The following is a 13012-nucleotide window of genomic DNA, read 5'->3' as shown; positions in this document are numbered from 1 at the left end:
TTTATCAAACAACCAAACATCTCCACTCTTAGGTATCCACCCAAAAGAAATAAAAACCCATGTCAATAAAGACTGGCAGGTGAATGTTCATAGCAGCAATGTGCATCATAGTGAAGAAGGAAGCAACTCAAATGTCTATCAACTATTTAAAGGATAGATAAAATATAGGAGATTCATATAATGGAGTATTCATTAGCATTGAGTACTGATAGAAATGCTAACATGGCTGAACCTCAAAAACATTATGCTAAGTAAAAGAAGCCAGACTAGAAATGTAACATTGTGTGATTCTATGCATATGAAACATCCAGAAAGTGTTTAAGGGTTGCCTGAACCAATATCTGGGAATGAGGACTTTTGCCATAATGATAAAAGTATTCTACAATTGTAGTCAGTTTGCACAACTCTTAAAATGGGTCAATTTTATGACACTGAATTATACCTCATTTTTGTGAAGGCACATATGTAAACCATGCACCAATAAAGTTGCACTTTATAAAAGCAACTATATTAAATAACTAATTCTCTCAATTTGTCTGATTCTTCCAGTTTTTGCACTAAATACTCCATGTGCCAAGAAACAGCGGTCCTAAGCAAACTGGGAGGGTTAGTTCCCTGCATGAATTCTACCTTTTGCATAAGAAAGGAGGGATAAGAAAACACATTATTTTTCTTCATAAAAAGAAACACGGGATAAAGACCAAAAAACAGTGGAGTTGGATACCTACTTGGCAGGGTGGGAAATGGCACAGACGGGTAAGAGTGTGACACTTCTCTAGTAAACCTTTTGGTATAGTTCTTATGTTTAGAAGCATGCTAATGTTCTATATATTCTTAATAAATAAATGTATAAGGATGCGAAGTGGGTGGTGTGGGTGAGTCGGGGGAAGGAACCTTAAACCTGGAAGAAAACTGAAACAAGTGAACCCAATTTATTTAGAATAAAGTACATAATCACAGTGAAGGAGAAAAAAAGGATTGATCCAAGTAACTCATGAACACAGAATGTAATTGCATATCCTTAGTCTTGGGCAGAGTACAAACAGTGAAAGAACTGCAAACGATCTTACAGTCTTTTAAGTTTGCCTTCTACAGTGATAGGGCAAAAGAAATTCTAAAACTATTTCAAATGTACTGTAGGACTGAACAAGTGAATAAATTGATGTTTCAGTGAGTCGGGATTCTGGGGGAGGGACACAGAAATATGGAATGGGAAAGTAAGAATGAATCCTAGGAGGATGGATTGCAATCGGAGGTATTACTGTGAACTCACGACTTCTGAAATCACACATAATGTGCATATGACATGTAAAATGTATGTGTACACGTAGATTTGTGTGTACGTGTTTGTACATGCACATTTCCTAGTTGTCTGAATAAGCCTAGAAGCAGACGACGTCCAGTAGTAATGAGCCCACTCAGTAGCCAGACCTGTGTATCTCTTATCATCCCCCAAGGCTCCCTGGAAAAACCGCAGATTCCAAATTGTGGGACATACTTAAGATAATGTACTTATGATAAAAAAAAAAAAAGATTAAGTGGAAGTCACAAGGACACAGAAATCAGATTGAAATAGAAGGTCCTCATACTGATCAAAATCTAAGACCATTTAAGTATCAAAATAAGTAATGAACTCTAAGCCATTGAAAAAATAGAAAACCAAAATAAGTTACTGTAAAAATTTATGTGGATAGATATGGATGAATGAGAGGATGGAGAGAAAGGAAGGTTCATATTTAGACAGTAGAACACTGTGAGTGGGTACATAAGATATGCTGGCATTGGGAAAATCACCATTTTGAAACTATCAAAGTAAAGACTGAATAAGCAAGAATCATCAATTGATACTAGATGCTGGGGGTAAAACATTGATGTTGCTATTTAGCTGCTAATCGTGTCCAGCTCTTTGCGACCCCATGGATTGTAGCCCGCCAGGCTCCTTGTCCATGCGATTTCTGAGGCAAGATTACTGGAGTGGATTGCCATTCCCTTTTCCAGGGGATCTTCCCCACTCAGGGATCCAACCTGAGTCTCCTACACTGACAGACAGATTCTTTACCACTTCCTCAGGTTGCTTATCAGGTGCAAGATGAAAATTGTAACTATACATTTGTGAAACTGACCACCACCTTGACTGAGTGACCAAAATTAACACCAGTGAGGAACGGATGGGACACCGTGTAGTATTCTGACCAAGAATGCATAAGTAGAATCTAATCACAAGGAAACCCAAAATAAGGAACATCCTATTATAAAGAGAGGAGGGGGCAGGAGACAGAAGACTGTATTTTTCAAAAACATAAGTAAACACCATGAAAGAAAAAGAGCCATGGAAATGACCCAGGGTAAACTGACCCAGGAGTTTAAGGAAAGGAAAACAAATAAACAAATGACAATATAAAAATGGTAAAATCTTAACAATAGGTCAGTCTGGATAAAAGACAAGTTGATGTTCTTTGCACTATTCTTCCTCTTGCTAAGTTTTGGTAAATTTGCCATCAACTTGAAATTATTTCCATATGAAAAGCTAGTAACCAATTAGGAAGGCCTTACATTGGGTTACCAACCTCATTTTGCCATACAAGGTTATCACAATAGTGCAATCATGAAAGAAACCCAAACTACAATTGTATCACTTTGTTTAAAAACAGTGTGAGAAGACATTTTAAACATCTAAAACATAGTTATGGTCTCAAATAAAAGGAGACCTCTTTAAATAAATTTAGATTTATGAAAAAGACTTATCACAATGTCTCATTTCCTGCTATGTCAGCTTGGTCAAGGAAACTATTCTAAACACTGCATTTTTGGCAGTGTATGAAGTACAGTTCAGTGAAAAGAGTGTGGAATCTGGAGACAAATGTTGAATTCAAATCCTGTCTCTGGCAATTACCAGTTTTGTAACTGAAGCTCTCTTAGCCAGTTTCCTCAACTGCAAGGCAAATATGACAAAGTCACAGGACTACAAAGAGAATTGTAAGAAATGGATGAGTCTAGAAAAACGCTTGATACAGAGGTGCTCAACAAAGGTCTCCTTTCTTCCTTCCCTCGGGAGCCACTTTTCTGTTCTCTGGAGTTGTATCTGACTCCCTGATTCCAAAACACAAACCACTAAGATCATGTAAGAAACTGAATTATCCTGAGACTAAATCTCCTTTCTGGAGGTAAATTTCATGAAAACAGAAAAACGGGATATATTGCATAGTAGAATAAAAAGATAAAAGAAAGTTAAAAAAAAAAAAGATGAGCTGAGGCATGACTGGTTAACAGGTGAGTTCTCTTAAGGAGGGAAAGACAACAGGAAGAAAGATAGTACTCATTCACGTTAGAAAAGTCTGCTGCTCAATGAAAAGAAAAGCAGTATTTTTTTTCTTCATGTATTCACAAGTGTTTTGCAAATCACCATTCATCTGCTTCCAAGAGTGAAAAACAGCTTATGCCTAAAATACACAGTATTAAAATCACCAATTATATGTGTTTTACTAGCTAAGTGTCACTGAAGAAAAAAATCAGTATGTCTCTAAGTTATGATATTTCATTCAATTGTCTATCAGTTTTTTTGCTTTCCTACACATTTCCTGTTTACATCTAAGTGGATGATTTCCTTTTGTATTGCTAATGACAGTAATTTTTAAAAAATCTACTTTCTAAAATGGGGGGAAATTTTTAAAGAATAATTAAATTGCATTATAGCAAAAAATTGATATTGTCAACAGAAATTAAACATTTAAAATCTTTATAAAAGATAAACAAATTCTGATTTTTTCCTTTATTTTATCATAATTGAAAAATGAAATCACTTAACATGAATACTTGATACATAATTTCCTTAGAATTTCTCTACGGTGAACCAAAACTGTACATATTTAAAGAGTGTATATAATATTATTAACACTCATGACAATTTCAAACCAACTAGCATTGGTATAGCTTCAAATTACTATTAGTTGTGGCTATTTATGGAAAAAAGGCGCAAAGCTTATTAGGGCCCAGCATACCAGAAAGACTTAATCTTACATAGTCACAGAGCTCAAAAATGGCAGTAGAATGTGAAGACACTATAAACCGCCATCTGCTTCTCATAAGTCTCTTAAAACAAAGGTTGGAAAAATACTCAGTACCTCAAATATAGTAACTAACAAAAATATCTCCATCAACTACTTTTTGCCCAGAGTGATTAAGGACAAAAAAATAGGAATTCTTGTTGCTTTATTATCTGATAAACTGCTAATAAGCTCCCCTTAGAAGTTCTTTAGACATTACACCAAGTCTTCTTGGTCTTCTGATCATATATATATTCACATATATATATGCATTTTTTCAAGTAAAGAAATGTTTAACAGATGTAAACTATTTATTGAATATTTGCCACCAAATATTGTTAAATACATTATCTTGCAGCATATCGCTTTCAAGTTAAAATGTCAGAAACAAACACCAATATTTACAATTCTTTTAAGGAATGTTATATAATGACACATTAAGGCGTAAATTCTTTTGGCTTATAATTCTTAAAAGAATGATAATAGCAAAAGTGATGCAAAATCTTCAGTGTGAGATTATGATTAAGCTACATTTTACAAAAATATGGTGTAAGATGGCAATAATCCCATTCAACATCCTGGATTATTAGATCCCTACAGGAGGGACTGATAATTTATACAGTCAAACTTTAAAATTTACAGATAAAGGCAGTCCAATACTGCCACTGAGAAGTACATCTCTTAACATATACAACTCTCAGGCCACAGTTTTGAAGGTCTGAAGTATCAAGTTGGTTTGATGAATTAGTCGGTTGGCACTTATGAACACATTTATTGCCCTGTTTCAAAAAAAAAAAAAAGAAAAGAATAAGCATTAATTTTATCCAAAAAATTAATTCTTTAAAAATATTTATACTTAAAATGCCAAACTAGCAGCAGCAATACAATCAATTTAGGACCAACAACAACAAAAAAGGCAAGTTAGTACTGAGTAGCAACGTTTATCCCAACTTGGAAGTTAAGTGTCCTGCATCATTGGAAACTATCTAGGAGTTACTGCCCCCTAGTGGTCCTGGCTGCAATAAGGTGTTGGTGGGCTGCTAATGATGGGGGGGTGCCTCAACAACCAGAGTGCATTTTATAGGAGTTCATTTTACAGGTCGAACATGTAACTGGCCAAAGAGGAGGATTCGAATGTAGTCTCCAGCTGTGGTTTCACACAAGTTATCAAAATAAGACCTGCTAAAATACCATATTCAGTCTCAAAATCTCAATGAGATGATACTTGGGAAAAGGTTCATTACTTTGATTCATCCCTATCCTTACCTTCCTTCAAAAACAAAATAATTGAATTACTTTTAGAATTAATAAACTTTTAAAATAAAATAATCATGTGGTTTCAATATTTAAGAGTTGACAATGTGTAAAAATATGTTCTTAAAAATTACTTCGTTCTGAACCACATTCTATCAGCCCATCCTCATGCGATCTGGAGCACAGAGATGATGCTTAGTCCCCCTGCGTGGCCTTATCAGTTTTCAGGAGCATAGCTAAAGCTTGTACAATCACCCCTCAGTATCACACAAGGACTGGTTCCAGGAGTCCCCTCAGAAACTAGAATCTGTGGATGCTCAAGTCCCTTATATAAAATGGTGTAGTATCTGTACATAACCTAGGTACATCCTCTGATATACTTTAAATTATCTCGAGATTACTTGTTATTCCTAATACAGTGTAAATGCAATGTAAATAGATGAAGTACAATATAAATGCCATGAAACTTTCTGGAATTTCTTTCTCCAAAAATTTTCAACTGGTTGAATCCAAGGATTTGGAATTTCCCAGGTGGCTCAGTCGGAGAAGGCAATGGCACTCACTCCAGTCCTCTTGCCTGGAAAATCCCATGGACGGAGGAGCCTGGTAGGCTGCAGTCCATGGGGTCGCTAAGAGTCAGACACGACTGAGCGACTTCACTTTCACATTTCACTTCATGCATTGGAGAAGGAAATGCCAACCCACTCCAGTGTTCTTGCCTGGAGAATCCCAGGGACGGGGGAGCCTGGTGGGCTGCCGTCTATTGGGTCGCACAGAGTCGGACACGACTGAAGCGACTCAGCAGCAGCAGCAGCAGGTGGCTCAGTGGTAAAGAACCCGCCTGCAATGCAGGAGATGCTGGCTTGATCTCTGGGTTGGGAAGAACCCCTTCTCCTGAGGAGAAGGCTACCCACCCCAGCATTCTGGCCTGGGAAATCCCGTGGACAGAGGAGCCTGGAGGGCTACAGTCCACGGGGGGCAAAAGAGTTGGACACTGAGTGACTAAACAATAACAAAGGGATTTGGAACCTGTGGATATGAAGAGCTGACAGTATCATTATCTTAGGCATTCCTCAACAAAGGGGGCCTAGGAAAAATTAAATGAATCAATGCAAATTCATCCTCCTATTGAAAAATGGCTCAAAGATCAGGCTCTATTAATAATTTTCAACTCTGAGGACACAGGGAGAAAACTTGTGGTATGTTATTCATATGCAAACAATGGTAATTTTAAAAAGCTGCTGAATGGAGAAAAAGTAGTAGCAGGGAGCCTGAATAATCCGTATGCCTGTTTAAGCTGTTAGAAATAACTTTGGGACCAAGGACAAAGATTTTTAAAAACTGAACCCAAGTGATTCTACTGTACAAACAGGGATGAGAGTAAATAATTTCACATTAATCAAAGTTATGCTCTAAATGAATTTCTACCTTTTAATGTGCTTATCCCATGTTGTTCTTAATTAATCAGTATCATAAATAATCTCCTTAATGCAAATTATTCTTTTAATGTGCTTTTTGGTTATTTGGACTTAGCAGAGGAGACCAAGGAAAAACAGGTGTAAGTTTATTTTCAGAACACACCTGCCAGCTTCTTAAACTAAATCAACAAGGTACGTTTTCCTTCACACAACCTGAACGGCAGCATTAAACAACACAAAATCATTAACAATATTTAGCACAACATCTTTAATTTATAATAAAATGGAAATATTTCAATCTGTTTGAACTATTAAAAATGGCTGAAAATCATTATACCACTCTAATGTATTTTATTACTTTTTAATATTACTACAATAATACTGTAACAATTTGACATGGATGTTAGGATCTTAAAATGTCAGCGGTGGGACAGGATGTTAAAGCTCCCTGCCAACTATATCTGAAATAATCACGATTTATTCTTCTGCTTCAAGCATTGATAGAAAATGGTCTTGTCCACAAAATTCTATTTGAGGTACAAAGAATTCTCTATAAAGTATGAGGCTGCAGAAGACATAGCCTTTGGATCAGTTTATACATCGTATGTATGTATATGTGTATGATACATAAGTCACATAGTATTTCTTGGTTTTCTAGAATGTTCTGTAGCCAAGTGTATGTAAATTTTAAAATAATATCTAATTTACTTTTTTAGTATACTTTCTGTCTTACAGAAAGCCTCTCTTCTATGACAGTGGATTACAACCTTTTGTGGCTCTTTAAAAACACATGAAGCACTTTTAAAAAACACCTTAACCCTGGCCCCACTCAAGCCAATGGAATCAGAAGCTCTGGAGGTGGGGTCGAGGCACTGGGATTTTAAAACACTGAATACAAGTGATATTAATGTGCAAAAAGGATTGAGAACCACTGTTTTAACTATAGTACAACAGTTCTTAACAGAACTGTCGCATTCATATCATCTAGAAATTTCTTAGAAATGTTAATTCCTGGGCCCATCCTAGACCGACAGAATCAGAAACTCTGGACCCAAAAACATTTTGTCTATAACCAAGCCCTCCAGACGACTCTGAAGCTGTTCAAGTTTGAGAATCACTGCTTCAGGGGTTGGTAAAGTAGCCCAGTAAGCCAAATCTCACTACTGTGCGGCCTGGAAGCTAGGGATACTTTTACATTTTTAAACAGTAAAAATTCTTTAAAAATCAAAGTAATGAGACAGTTGAAAATTATTCAATTCAGTGTCTATAAAGTAAGTTTTTATTAGAACACAGCCACAGAAATGCTCACTTGTCTCCATATTGTCCACAGCTGCTTCCGCGCTACAGCGGCAGAGGTGAGGCGCTATGGCTGCAACAAGCTCGCCACGTTAAAACATCTGCCACCGGGCCCTTTTCAGAAAAAGTCTGCAACTGCAGCTCCAGACTACCGTCATGGCTGGATTATCAAACACCCCCTTTCCATTTTTAACAGTCTATCTTAGTAGTTGGCTTAAGTATTAACAATATAGTAGAAGAGTTAAATATATATGGTTTCAGTATCATAGAAAGCCACATAATTTTACAATTTTAAAAGGGGGATAAATGATAATACTTACTTGCCATCTTTAAAATAGGTTTTCAGAGTATCACTGAAACTTTTAGAGTACTTTACGAATTCTTTCTTTTGGTGTTCAAGTGCCTACAAACATCAAAAATAATAAGGAAAAAAAAAACAAGTAAGAAAAGAGAAATAACACAAAAGCCAAAGTCAGGGACAGAAGATTACACAGAATTAAGAATACACCTTATATTATAGATAATCAGTTTTAGGAGTATTCACTTAAATACACGTTTAACAGCACATTCAAATTCAAGGACAAATCCAGTCATTAATGATACAAAACCATTTTCAATAATTCAACAGTCATATTATTCAATAAAACAACTAGATGTAAACCAACATCTAGGGTGGCAGCTTGTAAGGTTTCTACTAAACTTACCCTGCGGTTCTGGTATTGATATTTCTTGAAGACATTGTTTACTGTATCAAGAAGTTCTTTTATTGCACTAGCTATATCCCTGTTGGGTGAGGAAAGAAAGGATCTTCTTAAAATCAGTTTCATTTGAAAGAAGTCTCCATACACAGCTATGTTTAAGAATCACTATACTTAATTACCATGTGAACACTGTATCAAGTCAAATATTTGACTGGCTGGTTAAGTGGGGGATTTTTAGCCTGTATCCTCCTGTGATCCCAGCTACTCCTGCACTGCTGAGGAAACACTACACAACTAACATCAACTTCCCCAGATCATTTTCATTTTATTCAGCATTACCTACTCAGTTAAGAGAGACCTCTGACTCTCATATTTTCCTGTTGTGACTTTTCCCTTCTCATGTAGGTGAATTTGAGCAACTGTATTATTCACTTTTGCTATCTCATGAACAATTATATGAAATTTTGCTATTACATGTAACTCACTCCTGTATTTAAAACATTTCAAATTATAGACCTGATAGTTTCGATGTTTAAAATATTTCCTCCTCAGATGTAGCTATTCTCCCTTAAGACACATTTATCTAGCCTCCTCTCTAACAACCATGTATTCTCCTCTTTCAAATCTTTGTGTCACTATTTTCCTTAGAAAATATATTTATATTTCTGGGAGAGACAAAATCAGAATATTCTTCTACCTTAACCTTTCCAACAATCATCCTTTGACTGCACGTGCATCACCATTTCTCTCCCCTTTCTAAAGAGAGAAGAAATCAATCATTCTCATTTGAGTTGACTTTTCTTCCTATCCCTGTTATCATTTTTAAAAATTCTCATCTTTTCTATCTATGCCCTTTTCAATTTCCGTGTTCTAACTTCACAGCAATATTCTAGCAAACTGAACTTATTGTAAATTCTGCATTCTCAAACAGCCTCTCAGTCTCTAAGGCAAACCTTCTCTTTTTCATATCCATTCTCTTAGCTGTTAACTGCTACAAACTTTTGCTGTTCAAATGCAATGCAAGTGTAAAGATACGAATTAGTAAAACATCAATATATACTACCCAAAACACAACCTTTTATTACCTACCTTTTAATCACAAATGTCAGATTTTAGTTATTTCATACTTAAAACATTTCAGCTAAACTATTTAAAGAAAACCTAAAAGCTCTGTGTCCAGATTTTTCTGTGTGTTTCACAGTTTATTTTTAGTAAATAAGCATATGGAAATTCTAAAAATTACAAATATAAAGGCTTTTGGTATAAAAAAGCATTTTAGCTTATTCTGCAGTAGTAATGACCTTCTAATTCAATATTTCAATAAATATTTCCTTATTACCTCTTGTAAGTCATACATCGGTAACAGGTTGAAACATTAAAACATTAGATATTCAAAAAGGACAATAAATTTACATAGAAATTATACCCATCCACTCTCTTTTTTTGACCTCTAGTAATAACAATTTTTAGTTACATTAACTGTTCCTTTGTGTTTTCAGGGAAGCTGTATCCCTGTACTGCTGTGACAGGCATTAAGCCCCCTACTGCTTAATGATGGTGTCATACAACCATCCTATTATGTGAGAAAAATGACAATTTCAACAAATTAAAAAATGTCCAATCTCTGGATATGGAAGATTCTTCAAACCCACAATAAGCTTATTCAAAAGGAATACAATAAAGCAAATTACAGTAATCAGACAGCTGTTTATAGACAACCATATTCTGTAGTGTACCTTATGGAATATTGGGAATCTGTCTGTTCTTCAAAAGAGAAGAAACTTCCCACATGATTCTGCTGATGAACCAGGTTTGGAAACTATTGTTTGGGAACTCAGAACCTAGAGCTGAAGTTTGATCCACTATTTGCCACAGAGCTTTATAAAGACCAAGATTGTCTGTCCCTAGGCCTGGCCTTCTCTAAAATAATCTGCAGCAATTTATGTCAAATATTAGATGATCTGTATGTACACAGAACAGCATCTTCATTTACGGCACTAAGGTTCGCGCCAGAGAAGGTAGTTAACTACTTGAGGGTTTGTGTCCTAAAGAGAAAATACCAGCACACACACACACACACACACAAAATACTTCAGACAATTAAATAAAAAACTGAGGAAAACCTGAGGGGTAAAACAATTGTAGTGCATCCCTGGGTTGGGAAGGGGAGAAGCGCATGGCAACACACTCCAGTATTCTTGTCTGGAGAATCCCCATGAACAGAGGAGCCTGTCAGGCTGCAGTCTACGGGGTCGCAAAGAGCTGGACACAACTGAGCGACTAAGCACAGGCAGAGTTTGGAGTTAATGAATTCAGCAATGAGAGACATATAGGATGGCAGAGTAGGAAGGAATTTTAGCAACTTGCATGTATTTAGTGGGACAACTTTGGGGAAACATATATGCTGAAAAGGGCAAGAGGCATCAGAAGAAATGTAATACATCTTACAAAAAAATTGCATGGGACAGTAGAACTTCTGGCACCCAAATCTGTGTAATTATGTTTACACAAACATACTGCAGGAAGGAAATTCCTGTGCTGTATGTTCAATTTGATCTAGACTGGACACCCTGGAAAAGCTATTTTGAGGCCATCATCAAAACCAACCCTTACAAACCCTCACCTATGAATATCCAAATATAGATAAGGGTAAAGAGATAAATGCAGAGATTTCTGGACTATGAAATCCAGTTTCCACTAGTTATCCATTAATTGGAAAGTATCCTAAGAACTAATTTCATAAAGTATTTGCATAAGCTCAAATGTAGTCAAACAGAAACATTAATCAAGTCATTTTTACTATCCAACTTCATAGAGGGAAAAGACAAATCTTATTTCACAATGCTTTATGTGCTGTGATGCGAGGTTCTGTGCCAGGCACTGTCTACCATTTTAAACTCACAACTGTTACCCTCATCTTCACAGGAAGAAACTAGTCACAGAAGCTAAGCAACTTGCCAAGGTCACAAAGCAAGATGTTGCAAAGTCAAACCTAGGTTTGCTGGTATATACAAAAATATCTGGATATTTGTCATCTGACAAGAGTACTTTCTCATACAGCATTTTGGACAGTGCTAAGACAGTAAGTATTTGATACAGGTATATTGAAAAGTATTGTTAAAATAATGAGAGAAGAGGATATTCACCTTAAATATGAGAAAGTAAAATAATAACTGCACAATATGTTGTGCTTGAAGGATAAACTGTTTTTATTTCGGCTCAATTTTATCCACTAATTTGTCAAACAATTAATAGCAGTAACAATATATATCAAAATTTACCTACATGTGTCAGTGATACAAACAGCCATAGCCATCCATGCTAATACACACAGGGTTAAATTTCAGTCTTAGAAACAATACATATTATCAACAAAATTTCCATGGCAAGTGATCCATCTTAAAATGGATACAAAATAAATTTTAATTCAGTTGTGCGGAGCACACTCCAGAAAACGGAACTGAAATACTATTATTGCCCCGCAAATGAGACAAGACCCTAATTCAGCCTCTGTCCATGACTAAGGACAAGACTCAGAGACCCTTGACCTCAACTTCCTTATGATTAAAATGTGGCTGGTAATAAAGAAGTTTTCAAACTCCCTCTCTTTAGAGTAACAATGGGTTTAGCAGAGATGAGTCCAGGAGTCCTTGAAGTGGAAAGAGGGTATCAAAATAGCAGGCTGAGGGTTCTGGGTGTACCATCTCACTCCCAGCTTCAACCACAACACTATTCTCCCTCTTACCTACCGACATCCAATACACAGGATGCCCTTTACCAGGCCTCTTCCAAACAGCAGAAACATTCTTTTTTTCAATCACCTGATTAGATCGACATTATGAATCTCTATGATTGGAAAGCACCAGAGAAGTCCTTGGAGTCAGTCTGCTTAGGTTCAAACCAGGTTATATAATGCAGCATATGATTATCAAAATAAATTATATTATTTGAAAATTCTAGAAATAAGTGTTTAAACAGTTGTGTTTGAGATCACTGACAATTATGCTTTTACAGGCCAAACATGTTCACTTTATACAAAACTGAAAATAAAAATCTGTAATAAAAACAACTAAGGAAAGCTGAGGCTTTCCAATAAAAGTAAAATATTTACCTTAAGGTTTTAGTCTTTGTGACGTGGACTTGACTAGTCAATGGAGTCTTTTGTACTCTCCGATACTCAATCAGAGGACCAAAAAGAACACGGTCATTCCTTGATAGTTGAGTTGGTACCTATTACCATTATTTTCTAAAATGGGTCACACTCCTCCCTCTATCCCAACAAAATGTAGCCAGTCAGCTA

General features: G+C 36.0%; 1 protein-coding gene across 3 annotated transcripts in view; it reads right to left on the bottom strand.

Moving 5' to 3' along the window:
* Positions 1–3754: 3754 nt before the first annotated feature.
* The window catches only part of PDCD10 (programmed cell death 10), a 44019-nt gene continuing 34761 nt past the window's right edge, over positions 3755–13012 (bottom strand). For all 3 annotated transcript variants that reach the window (XM_043473814.1, XM_043473815.1, XM_043473816.1), the window contains 3 exons: positions 8716–8794; positions 8332–8414; positions 3755–4822 (listed from right to left, as the gene is read on the bottom strand). In XM_043473814.1, the coding sequence (XP_043329749.1) occupies positions 4741–4822; positions 8332–8414; positions 8716–8794 (244 nt within the window). In that variant the 3' untranslated portion in view covers positions 3755–4740. The remainder of the gene's footprint in view (positions 4823–8331; positions 8415–8715; positions 8795–13012) is intronic.

Source organism: Cervus canadensis, chromosome 7 (assembly GCF_019320065.1).
Source record: "Cervus canadensis isolate Bull #8, Minnesota chromosome 7, ASM1932006v1, whole genome shotgun sequence".
Lineage (NCBI taxonomy): Eukaryota > Metazoa > Chordata > Mammalia > Artiodactyla > Cervidae > Cervus > Cervus canadensis.
Note: the sequence above shows the minus strand (reverse complement) of the source record. Positions and strands in the feature narration are given on the sequence as shown.